The sequence below is a fragment of the Gossypium arboreum genome, chromosome 6 (genome assembly GCF_025698485.1).
Source record: "Gossypium arboreum isolate Shixiya-1 chromosome 6, ASM2569848v2, whole genome shotgun sequence".
NCBI classification, from domain to species: domain Eukaryota; kingdom Viridiplantae; phylum Streptophyta; class Magnoliopsida; order Malvales; family Malvaceae; genus Gossypium; species Gossypium arboreum.
The window spans coordinates 114477507-114493520 of NC_069075.1; the positions used below are offsets into that span (position 1 = coordinate 114477507).

The 16014-nt window shown below is 30.8% G+C and overlaps 1 protein-coding gene across 1 annotated transcript; it reads left to right on the plus strand.

Annotated features, from left to right (window-relative positions):
* The first annotated feature begins 8151 nt into the window (after positions 1-8151).
* On the plus strand, positions 8152-14851 carry LOC108465444 (F-box/LRR-repeat protein 15-like). Its single transcript, XM_017765769.2, is given in 18 exon segments — positions 8152-9307; positions 9410-9542; positions 9904-10003; positions 10093-10290; positions 10375-10645; positions 10728-10826; positions 10928-11016; positions 11102-11201; positions 11292-11459; positions 11754-11906; positions 12029-12164; positions 12167-12188; positions 12262-12460; positions 12852-13315; positions 13398-13461; positions 13930-14016; positions 14196-14354; positions 14505-14851. Coding segments are annotated over 17 exon segments (2493 nt in total). The 5' UTR covers positions 8152-9178; the 3' UTR covers positions 14277-14354; positions 14505-14851.
* The last annotated feature ends 1163 nt before the right edge of the window (positions 14852-16014 follow it).

Sequence of the window (16014 nt, forward strand, 5' to 3'; positions counted from 1 at the left end):
GGTTGGTGGATGCAAGATGTATCTCACCACTTTTTGTCACAAATAAAAAGGCCCAAATACTTAATTAGTCCTCCACTTAATTAAAAATCCATAACTATTAACTTTTTGCCACTTTTACAATTTAATCTTTATACCTTAATTAGTCACTAATTCAAAAAAATTTCCTATCCAAAATTTAATTCACCAATAAAATAACTCTGTAATTATTTAATAAAAATATTTACGGGCTCGGTTTACAGAAACAAGGTTCCAATACCTTATTTTTCAACACCACTAACTTTAGGGTTAATATACTTGTACCATAACTAACTATCTAATTAAAAAATTTGATAGACCAAAATTCAATATAATATTATAATTGAATCATAAATATTAATTAATAACATTTACAGACTTGATCATCAAAAAATAGGGTTTCAAAACCATCGTTTACGACACCACTAGCTTTCAGGTCATTACAATTCAAGCCCACACTCGAAACAGTTCGTAGTATGTGAATAGTGGAGAACATCCTCGGTTGAAAGCCTAAAATGTCTAGGACCTTTCTCGCTCAAAGTATAAATATTTTTTCAGGAAAAAGTGTAACACCCCTCACCCGTATCCAACACCGAGATAGGGTTCGAGGCGTTACCAGACTTAAACATTTACAACATGCAAAATTGGGCCACAAAATTTTTGTCCAAAATTAAAACATCTTAAACACATTCATATCATCCCTTATATAGGGCTTTGAAGCCTATAACACACATGTTATAAAACTAGGTCCCTATACATTCCACTCACTTGATAATTCTAACATATGTGATTATACTCTCAAGGTGTTGGCTTGATAGTGTGATGCGGCCTCCGACGATCTCCAATCCTGAGCTAACCTGACAACACTAAAAGAAATGGAAAAGAGGGGGTAAGCTTTACGCTTAGTAAGCTCACATGAAAATAATAAGCAATTTACTAACATGTTTTCCATAGTAAAACTAACCCAATTGTACATTTACACATGTTCTGGTTAAGCTACTTTCTTGAGTTATAGCCACTAAATAATTTATATCTGGAGTTACGAAACTCCAAATTAAGATCCGTAAATTTTTCCAGAAACTAGACTCATATATATTTCCACCATAAATTTTCAGAATTTTTGGTCTAGCCAGTAAGTGCATTTTATTATTCAAAGTCTCCCCTGTTTCGCTGTTAGATAGCTTCAACCTTTCTTCACTAAAATTTATTTATCTCATAGTACGAGACTCAGATAATATTCTCGTCTCTTTATCCTAAAATTAAACTCATTAAGGATTATAAGAATATAAATTATAACCCATAATTATTTTTCTACAATTTTTAACAATTTTTCTAAGTCAAAACTGTTGGAACGCCGGTGCCTCCAAGGCGTAGCGGAAAAATAAAATAATTAAAAACATTCCAGTTATCCAAACCATGGATCCATGTGTAAAGAATAAATGTTATATGCTTGAAATGTTATTGGATAAGCTTGGAAGCTTATTAAGCTTGGAAGCTTGGCCAAACCCTAACCATGGTTGCTTTTGGTACATTCTGCTGTATCAAGAAGAAAAGGGACACATTTAGGGTTTAAAATTTGTCTTTTAATTCATTTTACCCCTAAATGACCAAAATGGCCTTGTTTGTGTAAAATTTGACACCTCTAACATATAAAACTCAACTTTTACACTTTTTACAATTTAGTCCTTTTTACTAAATTGAGTGCCCAAACATCGAAATTTTCACGAAATTATTTTGTGAAATTGTAGACCATAAAAATATAATAAAAATGAAATTTTCCTCATCGGATTTGTGGTCCCGAAACCACTGTTCTGACTAAGCCCAAAATCGGGATGTTACAAAAAGTTATTGCTATAAACATCACAAATCGACTCGATTTTCAAAATTTTTATTTTTCATTGTGCAAGAAAACAATTTTCGAATGGAATTTTTTTCACCAGAGTATACAACTTCTGTTGTATGTAGCATCATTCTGTAACAGTAAAATTCATAACCCAATCAAAGGGTAAATGATATCCTCTCATTAGCATTACATTATAGATGAAAAGTAAACATGGTCATGAGTCATTTATCTTAATGATAAATGATTTAATTACTATTTGATAGTAATTGACTTTTCATGAAGGAAGATATAATGTTCACCATGAGATAAAATAAGATCATATTGGGAGAATTAATTTATCCCAAAGTGATTAAAGATATTATATGAGGGTAGCACACTTATGATAACGTCATTAGAGAAACACTTATTAAGTAGCTTTTGTAATAGTATATAATAAGGGAGAGCTCAGTCACGGTACTTTAGTGAAATGACTTCGTGACTAAATAATATTGTAATTAATAGATGAGGAGCCAAAAATTAATTATAAATTATTTTAGCCCTAATCATATATGTCTAATCAGACCTTCTACTAGCTCGAGATAACCGAAATTAATTGCATATAGAACCAATGAATAGAAATAAATGAAAAAGATAAAATAAGATAAATAGATTACATGTATCTCTATCTACAATGAATGCATTTTCTTGCTAGGTACAAGAAATTACTTATGAATTATTTTAAGATTCTTCAAATTATTAATTAATTAATTAATTAATTAATTAATTAATTAGAGTTCAAGATGAAATTAAATTAATTAAATCGTTTTGAATTTATTGAAATATTTCCTTATAGATTCTATTACGGTAAAATTGTTATGACTTCAACGAACTAGAATTAGGTTGAGAAAATTATTTAATTGAGAAATTAATTTATTTAGTTTGATTAATTAAATTAGTTGATTAAATAATATTTATTTTGAATAATAGAAAATAAATATTGGGTTGGATAAATTATAAATATTGGATCAAAAGTCTAGAAAACACATATAATTGAATCAAATACATGAAAAGGCCCAACTAGGCCTTGTATGATACATAGGGGTGATAAACCCTAGTAAAATATAGGGCTTGACGTTGCCCTTCTCTCTCTCCAAAAGTTCAAGTAGGAGTTGTATTTTCTATTAAAATAATATTATTTTATCAAAACTTAATTAAGCAGAAATCTTGTACTTTTCTCTATAATTAGAGATCACTGGTTAAGAAAAATATACACTTCATAAACGTCATTATTCGGCTAGAAAGTAGTGGTAATTTATTTACAAAGAATAAATTCTATTTTCTAGAAATGTTGAATAATTATCGGTTTATAGAGAGTATTTATTTTCCTATTGAAAGTAAATAAATCGTTTTCATTCTGTGAGTTGGTTTGTGTTGCTTGAGCCCACACTTGAGGCAATTTGTGGTTCAAGAATAGCGGAAAAAGTTGTTCAGTTGAAAGCCAAAATTGAAGTTAGTCCATCTTACACAAAGCACATGTATAATTCTGGTTAAGGTTTATTGTTATAAATATCAGAAAATGGCTTGGTTTTAGAAAAATTTTAAAACTTCCATTGTACCTAAAATAACTGTTTTTCTCAATCGATTTTTTCAATAGGGTTATAGAGTTAATTTACTTTCCTAGTGAAAGTAAATTAAAATATTTCATTATGTGACTTGGTTCGTGTTGCTCAAGTCCACACTTAAGACAATTTTTGGTTCGAGAATAATAGAGAAGGTTATTTGGTTGAAAACCAGGATTGACTTCAGTCCGCCTCACACAAAGCACAAATACATCTCAGTTTTGGTTTATTACTATAAATAACACTACATGCTTAGTTTAAAAGAAATTTTTAAACTTTCATTGTACCTAAAATATATGTTTTCTTCACCTAGTTTTTCCAACGTGTTGTTCATGGTAGGGTTGAGTAAAAAAGATGACCAAGCCGAGAAATCAAGTTGAGCCTACAATTTGGTTCGAGTTCTTTTTTTATGATTCAGTTCGATTAGATGATGTCATCAAACTATGTCATTTTGGTTCAGTTGCAATTTATTCTATTAGACACTAAAAAGTTAAAAAAACCTTATTAAAATTTTCCAAAAATAAACTCAATATTTTTTTGAACATATAAACCCAATATATAAACTCATTTAAAACCCAAAATAAAACTCATTAATTCTAAATTCTAAATATAGCGTTTATTATATTTTTACATATCTTTCAAATAAAAATCATAAATCTTATTTCAGTCTCAATCTCTCAAGAATGAAGATCTTAATCCCAAAATCCACTATGTTCATCATTATACTCACCAACTAACGACAAGAACAACGGGTGTGGATTTAATAGACTTGCTTATTTATTATTATTAAAATTTCTAAGAATTCAAGTGTTGATAACTTTTTGCTTATTATTTATTGTATTCTTTTCTATTATTATTATTGTTAAAACTTTTAAACTTTTGGTTATCATTATTAACATTTCTAAATTATGGTACTTTTTTTATGTTATTATACATTGAGATTTATAAAATAAAAATAATTTAACAATTGATTATATTTAAAGAAGATTGAAAGTGATTAAACTAGTGTTTAATTAGATTTTTAATAAATATTTATAATTATAGATTTTACAATTTGTTTTTAGATAAATATATTAATTGAGATTTTTGTATAATTGAAAAAATTGAAAATTATCAAATTTGGTCTAGAAACATAAAACAAAGATAATTATACCCAATTAAAATTGAAAAGTCCAAATTCAAAGACAATTTTGTCTAAATAAAGTCCAAAAGTTCAAGGCCCAACAACAATATGGAAACTTGAAACTCGAACTGAACCAAACCGATTTAATTACTACGGTTCAATAATAACAAGTTTCTTATGTCCATCAGTTTGGTTTTGGTTCGAAAAATAGAAAAAATTAATACATTGGTTTAGTTAAAAAAAAAACAAACTGAACCAAACCGATCTCACCCCTAGTTCTTGATACAACCCCTGTTGTTATGATAGTTGAGCTTCAAAGAGTTTCATTTTTTCTTGCATCTCAATGAATTATTGGGAACTTGACTGGGGGTTTTAAGAGGTTTGGTTGTTTGGCAGAACATTGATATTACCTTGATGGAGTTTGGGATAGTACCATGTGGTGGATATTGATAATTTGGTAGGTAGGCATGGTTATCGTGAGGGATAATGGAGGATATTCTTGGTAGAGGTGGGTAGTATTGTTGGTTATGCTACAGTTGTTGATTTGGGTTGGTGGGTGGCTGAGTAACTTGAGGATGTTGCTAGGATTGTGTTTGGGTTGGAGGGAGGTTTTGGTTTTGGTTTGATGCATTTTAGAAATGATAGTAGAATAGTGAGCCATGGTGGTTCAATCTATGTTTACCACATCAATTGTTGATACAAGTAGTCAACAAAGAGGAAAGGACGGTGGAAAGGAATGTTGGTTCACCTATGTTAGGAGGAGAGCTGGTGGAAGGAAGAGAATAATAATGAGAGGAAGGTGAGGAAAAATGTGATGCTCTAAGGTTGATGTGTAAAGTCCAAAGGAGGGTGGGTCGATCCTTAGTCCTTTATGCATCCAAGCTTATATAAGGGGACATTGTTTGTCCTTTAGTGCCATGCAGCCGACAATAGAGTGGCTTGCATAAATGTTCGGGTTGGTTATATGTCAGTGTCGTTACAGGTCAGTTGTCGCCATGAAGTCTAATTATTGCTTGGAATTCGCTAGTCGAACTTAAAAAAAAAAGAACTTACAATCCAATGACTTAAAATAAAAAAATGTTAAATAGTTCAATAGGGGCAAAGCCGTAAAATTGTTTTGGGGTAGAAATAAGAAAAGGGCCAAAGTGTAATTTTTACCATTATACTAACTTATAATTTCTTAAAAATTAAAGGGATTGATATATGATTTTCTACTTTAGAGGGCCAAGGCTATTGCTTGCCCCACCCTTCACTCTTGTAATTAAGTAAATATTTTATAACTTTTTAAAGTTAAGTGACAAAAATAGGAAATTTACTATAATTTAATAACTTTATATGTAGTTTGCCCTTCATCTTTTTATATTTTTATATAAAATCAATAAAAATATAAGAATTTAAATTTGAACCCAAAATATAATAAATTTTTACCTTTAAATTTACCATTTCTATTAAAACTTTATTTATTTTATATATCTTTTAATACATATATCATTTTGTTATATTTGAGGGTTATGTAATCTAAGATTACATATGCGATTGAGCTGTCAACATTTGTTATATCAAGTCTCTTTAAATATAATTTCGAATATGAATGTTTATGAGTGCTATAAATAAAGAAAATGTTATTATGAAAATTTTACTTATATTTAAATATTTATCTTTACTTGACTTCAAATTTTTCGAGCACAAAAATCTCATAAAATATATATTATTGAGCTTAATTCAATTCTACTTATAAAGATATAAACCTCTCACCCTAAACATAAAATATCTGTTTAATTTGATTAATCAAAATGTTTTTTTAATACTCATAATAACAGATAAAGAAAAAGTGACCCAAAAGTTGTGGGTTGCACGTGCGATTTCATCTTTGAAAAACCTACCTTAATGTTAAAAAAAGCGACTTTTTTAGTCAATAACCAGTCTTGTCTTGTCATCATAAAAAAACACAAGTTTTCTTTTTTCATTTTTACCAATTTAATTTTTATTTTCCACGACGATCATTCAATTGTGTTTTTTTACTAGTAAATATATATTTTTAAACTATTTGATAAATATATCTTTTAATAAAATAAATATTAAAATATACTATAAATCTTAATACACTTAGTACATTTAAAATTTAATTCAACTATTTTTATTTTAGGAATTTAATCCTTTTATGTTTTAGAGTAAAAATTTAGATTCGATTGTTATTATCATTAAAATTCTTTTATTAAATTAATTGATGTGTAATTTTGAAAGTTAAAAGAAAAAACACTTGGTAGTCATAAGTGAAGAAGCCGTAAAATTCTTTTTTGCGTCGAAATTAAATTGTATATTTTTACAATAGTAAAGATATAATTTACCATTTTAATAGACTATATATTTATAATTTTAAAGGATTAAATAAATTTTTATTATTTTTGAGCCCAAAGTGTAATTTTACTATTATTAATTTAAAATTTTATAAATTATAAACTGTCTAAATAGAAAATTTTCCATTTTAGTTGGTTGGGCTCCTACCTGCCCCTTTGGCTCTGTCACTGGTAGTCATGTAACAAAAAATAACATTGAAAATACTGAAGTAGATTTTTTTCATAAAAATACCCCTTCGAACTTATTATGATAAAATAATTTTTCTTTTGTTGGAATAGTATTCTTAAAATAAATTGACGCCAACATTTTGATTGAAATAGTTTATAATATTAACTATTTAGATTAAATAATGACACTACAAAATAGAGGACCAAGCTACATAAAATTGAAATATATAGATTGAATATTAAGTTTCAACATAATAAAATGATTAAAACTAAAATTTGACCATTGTCTTAATACTAAAAAAAGGCAAGTCAAACCCAAAAAATGAGAAGCTAACATTTAATGAAAAATTAATATTACTGATTATTTGGATTAAATAATAATATTATAAAAATATAGTGATCAAATGATATTAGAAATTAAAATATAAAATTAAATATCAAATTTAAACATAATAGAGAAACTAAAATTAAATTTGAAACATATTTAAAATGTAAAAGACACCGATGTGACACAAGTCAGTTGAGGAAGGCCCTTTTATATATAGTTGTATAGATTTAAAATGTAAAAATAAAAATAAAAATCGGTCGGACACGTGTTAGCCTTCCTTTTACATACAGTTGTATGGATTAAATTTCTATGTTTAAATTGATATTTCTATGTTTTAAAAATGATACTAAATTTAATTTTCATCACACATTTTAATTCAATTTTATAACGGTTAAAATTGAAAATTGTATTTCATGCTATTTTTCCATTAAAATTTGCTATTAGTTTTATATTTAGACTAAATTTAATGTTTAGCTCCTACATTTAAAAAGTTTAAAAATTAGTTCTTCTATTTTTATGTAAAAATCTCAATTATAAGTATTTTTATTAAAATTTACAACTTAAAATTTTAATTAAGTGGTCCTCATATAATATGAAATATAATTAATAAAAAATATTAAATTAGTAAATGTTGATAAAAACTATTAATGACGATGATGTTTAATTTACAATTTTTAAATTAAAAACGTAAAAGATTAAATTTTAACTTTTAAAGTATAAATGCAAAATCTCAAAATCTATACAAGAGAGGAGTAATAATAATTTTAACCTATTTTTCCTTAACAAAACTTAAAGCATTGGGTTCTTTGTTTCTTCTTTCTTTTTTTTTTTGAAAAATCACTCAGATTATTTAATCAATTAGCGCCGGTCCATTTGTTTATTTTCATGCTTGCTAAAAAAGAAGTGAATTTTACTTTACTAGACCAGATCCGGTGATGTTCGTTGCCCTCTCTGTATATTTTACATCTCCGTCTCTTGGTTCGTACGTATCAATCGATTCTTCTTTGGATTTTCTAAAAGATTGAACTTTCGAAATCTTCTTTTTTTTTTTTGGAAAATTTTCTAGGGTTCCTAAGAGGCCGGAGCTTTTTTTCTTTTTTTGGGGGGGGGGTGGATGATGGAAGGTGTAAGGTGGTGAGTTAGGGGTTTATATTGTTTTCGTGGAGGGTTTGGTCCATGAGGATTTAATACTGCCTCTGGTTTATCGACGACGAAGAAGACAACCATGAAGGGAGGGTTTTTGGCAAATGCTGACGACATTGAGGAGAATATTGTAAATGACGGCGACGAATAAGCTCCCGCCAGTGTCACCGTCGCCCCAGATCGATTTGCATTCTCCGTAAACAGAACACTTAACAGTCGACGACAGAGACACGAGACATTCCTGTTGTTTGAAGAAATGTCCGCCGCCATGAGGTGCGGTGGCAATTGGGTTGATGCTAAGTCGCTCCCATTGGTTGGCTGCTCGCGTCCTTCCCAGGGTGAGACTAGCGCCTCCGCTTCAACTGCCGTTGAAGATTCTGACTACCATGATTCGCACCATAAACGAGCCAAAGTCTACACTGTTTATCAGTGAGTTAACTGGACAAATGTAGGCAAAATTAGTTAAGAAATTAATTTGTTGCGGTATTCTGCAAAGTTTTTCACTGCAGTGAGAGCACTTCTTACTCATTAGTACCGAGAGAGTATAATAATAACCAATGCTCATCGATTTCATCCAATAAAGGGGTATTTTATCACAATTTCATGTTGAATAGTGGGAGTGATGGGCATCGTTTTGATGGTAATGGTGGGAAAGATGAGGAAAATGAGGGTGATTTGAGAGCTGAAGATTCTGAAATTCGAATGGATCTGACCGACGATTTATTGCATATGGTAGGCAGTTTGTATAATCTACATTATATGTTAGTTTTTTTTTTATAATTTTTGTATTGTTTAATCTTATTGAACCTTTTTGTTTGTTTTTCCTGTTTTCAGGTGTTCTCGTTCTTGGATCATCGGAATCTTTGCAACTCAGCCATGGTTTGTAGGCAGTGGCGATCTGCTAGTGCTCATGAGGATTTTTGGAGGTGTTTGAACTTTGAAAACCGGAGTAGATCTCTTGAAAAATGTGAGTTTTAGATTTACTTAATATCTTTACTTCGTTTTCATTTGGTTTATACAGTGTATTCCAAGCAAATGAAGTTCAGAAATTGATTAAATTTGACACTATCTTTTTTCAGATAAGAAAACTATATGAGTATGCAATTATATATCAGTTGCGCTTTTATCTTTTATAAATTGAGAATTAACATGTTTGGTGCTTGCTTCCTGAGCAAGAGAATACTCACGTCATATGTTACAGATCTTCATAAATAGCTCAATCTCTATTTTTGTTTGTTCATTACATTATTTTGCATGAGCAAAAGTAGTCCATTGTTGTGATGAAATTTGATGCTGAACTGCAATAATGTTGCATTTTGATTTTGCAGTTGAGGACATGTGTCAACGATATCCTAGTGCCACTGAAGTGAATCTGAGTGGAACTCCAATTATCCACCTTCTTGTTATGAAAGCTGTCTATTCGTTACGGTAATATTTTGTCACTATATTTTATGTTCTCTAATAAAATGAATTTTGCATAGCCTCCTGTTAATTTGAATAAATTTTCCAATTGGCAGAAATCTGGAGGCTTTAACATTGGGAAAAGGCCAACTAGGTGATGCTTTTTTCCATGCGTTGACCGAGTGTAGTATGTTGAGGAGTTTGGATGTGAATGATGCTATTCTTGATGATGGTGTTCAAGAGGTACTTATTAACCATGATCGATTATGTGATCTGAAATTAACTAAATGCCGTGTGATGCGTATATCCATCAGGTGAAACAAAGTCTTGATTTGATTTTAAAGTATATTGTGATGTCAATCTGGTCATTCTCTATGCTGACATCTGATCTTTTGCAGGTGCCCACTACTAAAAAGTTTGTCTTTGAAACGCAGTAATATGGCACAGGCAGCCCTTAATTGTCCTCTTTTAAATCTGCTTGATATAAGTGCTTGCCACAAACTTACAGATGTAGCAATCCGTTTGGTAGTGACCTCTTGCCCCCAATTAGAGTCTTTAGACATGTTAAATTGTTCTTGTGTTAGCGATGAACCATTGCGGGAAATAGCTCTCACTTGCTCTAATCCTCATGTTCTGAATTCGTCATATTGTCCTAACATATCACTTGAGGTCTGTTTTTGCAAATGGTTAATTTAGATCTAATTGGTGTTGCTTTTTGGGTTTATTTTGATGCATTTACTTGTTTGTGAAGTCTGTAAGACTACCGATGTTGAAGGTTCTTAAGCTTGACAACTGCGAGGGTATCACTTTGGCTTCAATGGCTGCAATAGCTTATAGTTATATGTTGGAGGTTTGAATCTTTTTTCTCGTGTATATATAAATTGTCAGATGCCTTTGCTATCTCTATTAAAGATTTCTAGCCATCCGTACTGATTCTTCTCTCTGTTGCAGGAGTTGGAGCTTGATAATTGCCACATGTTGACATCAGTGTCATTGGATCTTCCTCGTTTGCAGAAAATTCGACTGGTTCATTGTCGAAAGTATATGGCTATTCTATTGACTTCCCTTCTTATTTCCAATCTTCTTCTTTTTCTTTTATAATAATATATAATTTCTTCCATGCAGATTTGCTGACTTGAATTTTCAAAGTTCCACGCTGTCATCCATAACAGTGTCCAATTGTGTCGCACTCCGTTGCATTAGCATCAGTTCAAATGCACTTCAAGTATTTTCTCAATGCACAATTTGGTTTCTATTTCTACTGTCTTTGTTGTTGATAAGAGTTTGAATTATAGTGTTGTACATGAAAATGCAGAAATTAGCACTGAAGACGGAAAATTTGACAATATTGGCACTGCGGTGTCAAGGCTTGCAAGATGTAGACCTCACAGATTGTGCATCTTTGACAAATTCTATTTGCAATGTCTTTAGTGATGGTGGTGGATGCCCTATGTTAAAATCATTGGTTCTGGATAATTGTGAGGTTTGTGAATAGGTTTTTCCTGTGTAGTGAGTCTTCTCTCAGTTCTCATTTATGCGCATGGATGAGGGCCTTACTATAGGAACATGCAAAGATATGGTGATAAATGAGACATAAGATGTTATATACACATTCAATGACTGGGTGATAAAAAAGGCATGAGATGATAGAGATCTGTAAGATGGTTTCATCTCAGCCCTTTGGTCACTTAAATTGGCATCTTGGTGCCTGCATTGTTGTGAGTCGTTTTCTTATGCCTTCTGAAAAAAATTCTTTGTTTTTTTTTGTTTTGGCTAGAGCTTGACAGCATTGCAGTTCTCCAGTACATCTTTAGTCAGTCTTTCGCTGGTTGGTTGTCGTGATATTTCTACTCTTGATCTTGCATGTCCTTGTCTTGAGAGGATTTTCTTAGATGGTTGTGATCATCTGGAAAGAGCATCATTTTGTCCTGTAAGCTTAGACCGACTCTTAAACTTTATATGAAATTCATTTGCTGTGTTAACAACTATTTGGTGCATGCAATTTCTTGCTCTTAGGAAAAATATAATGCCTGAAAATTTCCCTCATTTTAGGTGGCTCTCCGGTCACTTAATCTTGGAATATGCCCCTAATTGAACACCCTCAGAATCAATGCTCCAGATCTGGTGTCACTTGAGCTCAAAGGATGTGGTGTCTTATCTGACGCAACCATAAACTGTCCTCTACTAAAATCTTGGATGCTTCCTTTTGCAGGTCTGTTTTTCTAACTTTTGATGATGCTTTACTTTGTTCTGTGGCTGATGCTTCTATTCAAATTTACATGCAGCCAGCTTAAGGATGATTGCTTATCTGCAACAACTGCTTCCTGCTCTCTGATCAAGTCATTAATATTGATGTCTTCCCCGTCTATTGGTTCTGACGGTCTTTACTCTCTGTGCTGGCTTCCAAATTTAACAACACTTGATTTTTCGTATACCTTTTTGATAAATTTGCAGCCAGTTTTTGACACTTGTTTTCATCTTAAGGTAACTTGGAAATCCTTGATATGTAAGCATGAATTGATGAGACATATGTAAGCATGAATTGATGAGACATACATGGCATGTCGGTGTTGTTTGACAGTCAGTAGATCATATTATACCTACCTGTTGAACGCATGAATGTTGCATTGGTTTGTACTCTTGTTGAATTTGTGTTTTGATAAAAAAATGCTAATACCATTTTAGTCACTTCTGTGGAGAATTTTTCTCTAATGACATTCATTGTTTTGCTTAATCTTCTACCATTAAAGCAAGTTTAAGTAAATTCTCACATTCTGGTAAATTGTCTGGTTTAAGCTTTCTATGCTTTGGATGGTCCATGTTTTCCATATTTCCTGCCCATGTTGTTTTTCTCACTTTTCATTCTCTCTTTTAGGTGCTAAAGTTGCAAGCTTGCAAATATCTCTCTGACTCATCATTGGAACCTCTTTACAAGGAAGGTGCTTTGCGAGAACTCCAGGATTTGGATTTGTCATATGGTACCCTCTGCCAATCTGCCATAGAGGAGCTTCTTGCATATTGCACACACCTTACTCATTTGAGCTTGAATGGATGTATAAATATGCATGACTTGAATTGGGGTTCTGTTGATAGCCGATTCGAGTTTCTTAGTGTACATAATGGATCTACTATGTTTTATTTTGAGAACATCAATGAGCCAGTCAAGCAAGGGAACCGTTTACTGCAGAACCTGAACTGCGTAGGTTGTCCTAATATTAGGGAAGTGGTCATCCCACCAGCAGCACGTTGTTTCCACATGTCATCCCTAAATCTTTCTTTGTCAACCAATTTAAAGGAAGTTAATCTTGTTTGTTTCAGTTTGTCCTTTCTTAATCTAAGGTATGTATGCATCTTTTTTGCTTATGGTTTCTATTTATTTTATCTGGTACTCCTAAATTTTTCCGTCCATATCTGAATACAGCAATTGTTGCTCTTTGGAAGTTTTGAAGCTAAGGTGTCCTAGACTGACTAGTCTCTTTCTTCAGGTATGCACCCTCATTTCTCAGTCTTTGAAACCACAGATTTTTAATGTTTTAGGTCCATTTTTCCCCCCTGTTCCGGTTATTTTCTACTAGGAATGTACTTAAAGATGCTTAGTTTTTACTAAATAGGCTTCTGTGAGAGATCTCTTTTTGTTGAAGGCTGACATGCATGAGTAGCTCCATTGATTTTACCTGATGAAATATCATGCGAAACTTGCCTATTTTAACTTTGATGTAAACAATACCAATTTTGTTGACTCTGAAAACTGTCTTTTTTTTCTGTAGAGTATTTGCGTTCTGCCCCTAAATCCTCTTCCAGATTCCTGTTTCCTTCGTGCCAAGTCTTTCTGATTTCTTTTGTCATAGACAATCATACAAGTGATGCTTTATATCCGTCCTTGTAATTAATGTACGGACATGAATTTCTTACCCCCGTCTTTTTTATTCTTTTTTGCATACTGGTCATTTTAGTCTTGCAACATTGAGGAAGAAGCAGTTGAAAGTGCTATATCACAGTGTAGCATGCTGGAGACTCTGGATGTTCGCTTTTGTCCGAAGGTGAGCATTATTTTTGTTTTCCCTCCTTTCTTTCTCGCATCTCATAAAGTGCGTAGCTTTCTTTTCTGGTGCACGGCTTATCATCCCCTATATTTCAATCTCTAGATTTTACTTGAGAAAAAGAATAAAGAAAGAAACATAATCCAGTTCATTGATGTTTGAAATGCGGTGACTGATAGATTTGCTCAACGAGCATGGGGAGGTTACGTGCAGTTTGTCCCAGTTTGAAGCGTATTTTTAGTAGCTTGTCACCTGCATGATGTGAATGTGATGAAAGAAGTTTTATTTCCCTTGGCAAGTGGATATCACCTCAAGTTATTGGCAGCAACAACGGCATGGTATTTTCTCATAATCCTCACACTGTATGTAAAATGCTCACTCATTATCGCCCCCCAGTTTCTTTTGGATATTTATATATATGTATGTATGCGTGTATATGCATATGCATATGCCTATGTTTATCTTATTGGTTGTTTTTGTATTGACAGAAGGAATTACAACGGGGGAAGGTTGGGAGCTGTCCCCACGGAATTCCTAAACTACATTGGGTTTGTAACAAGTTGTTGAGTAAAGTTTTGCTCCCCCCACAACAAAAGGAGTTAATTAACTTCGTTATTTTTTATTGTGTTATTTAACATAAAAGAAGGCAAAATAGTAGGCTATGACTTGGCTCTGAAGCAACTGCAAAAAATGGCAGTATCATTATTGCTTGGGTCAACAAGAATAATAATTTAACGTACAGAGAGTTAAGTAGAGACCCAACCGATGGCATTTTATCCACAGGAAAACTGAAAACGGTCTTATCCGTCAGTATATGCGTTTTAAAATTCACAAATTTAAGCTCGTAATTTTCATTAACGCTGACATTAGATTTTGCGGTTATTAATGCCTAAATATTTATATTACTCCTAGGAATTTTATCAAAATATGTGTTTAAAAATATTGTATAATACATATTTATTAAGCATTAAATAAAAATAAAATACATATGCGTTAAGTATTAAATTAAATTAAAATTAAAAATTAGTTTAAATTGAGAGTTAAAAAGTTTAAATAATTATATTAAATTAAAAATACTAAAATATACATGGTATGATAATTTTTACATTGATAATTGAGTTGATAATTTTATAAGTATTGATGGTATGGGTTTAAGTATTAATATTTTTAATTTTTATTAGTTTTTTAAACAAGAAAAAAATACTCTTGTAATTATATAATTTATTTAAAATATTAGAAGTTATTTTAGTAATTTTCTTGAGTGACTGTGAATGACTATGAAGTTGATCTGTGACATCAATTTAATCACATATTTAAATATTAAACAACATTTAAAATCAAATTAATCTAAATGAAAATAAAATATTTTTAAAAAGTATAAAATTATGTGAAATTACACATTTAAAATAAAACATATAATAAATAAAGAAATGTATAGTTTGAAACTAACTAATAATAGCACACGGAATATGTATGATATTAAAATGAAAAAAAGAATAAATTAAATTATGAGGAAATGAATTTTAAACACGTAAATACATCATATTAAGAATAAATAACATACAATAAATAAAGAAACCTATGGTTTGAAATTAATTAATAATAACAAATGAAATATGTATGATATTAAAATGAAAAAGAATAAATTAAATTGTGAGCGACATGAATTTTAAATATATAAATATATCTTATTAAAAATACTAAATGTGCTACAATTGCTTATTGTGTTGTTATGTCAATCTTGAGTTGGTGTCGAGTTGATAAAGTGTGCATATGAAGATAATAATATGTAAAATGATTTAAAATAAAACATTAGATGATTGATAAATTTAATATTTTACTAATGCAATTAGCTTGATTTCAACCTCACCATATGCATATCATATCATTTATTGTTTTTAGATAAAAGATTTAAGTATTCGTGACTAATATAACTTATTTTAATATGAAATGACATTTTAGTAATTTTTCTAGTCGAGTTGGTGGTTGGTTGATTCG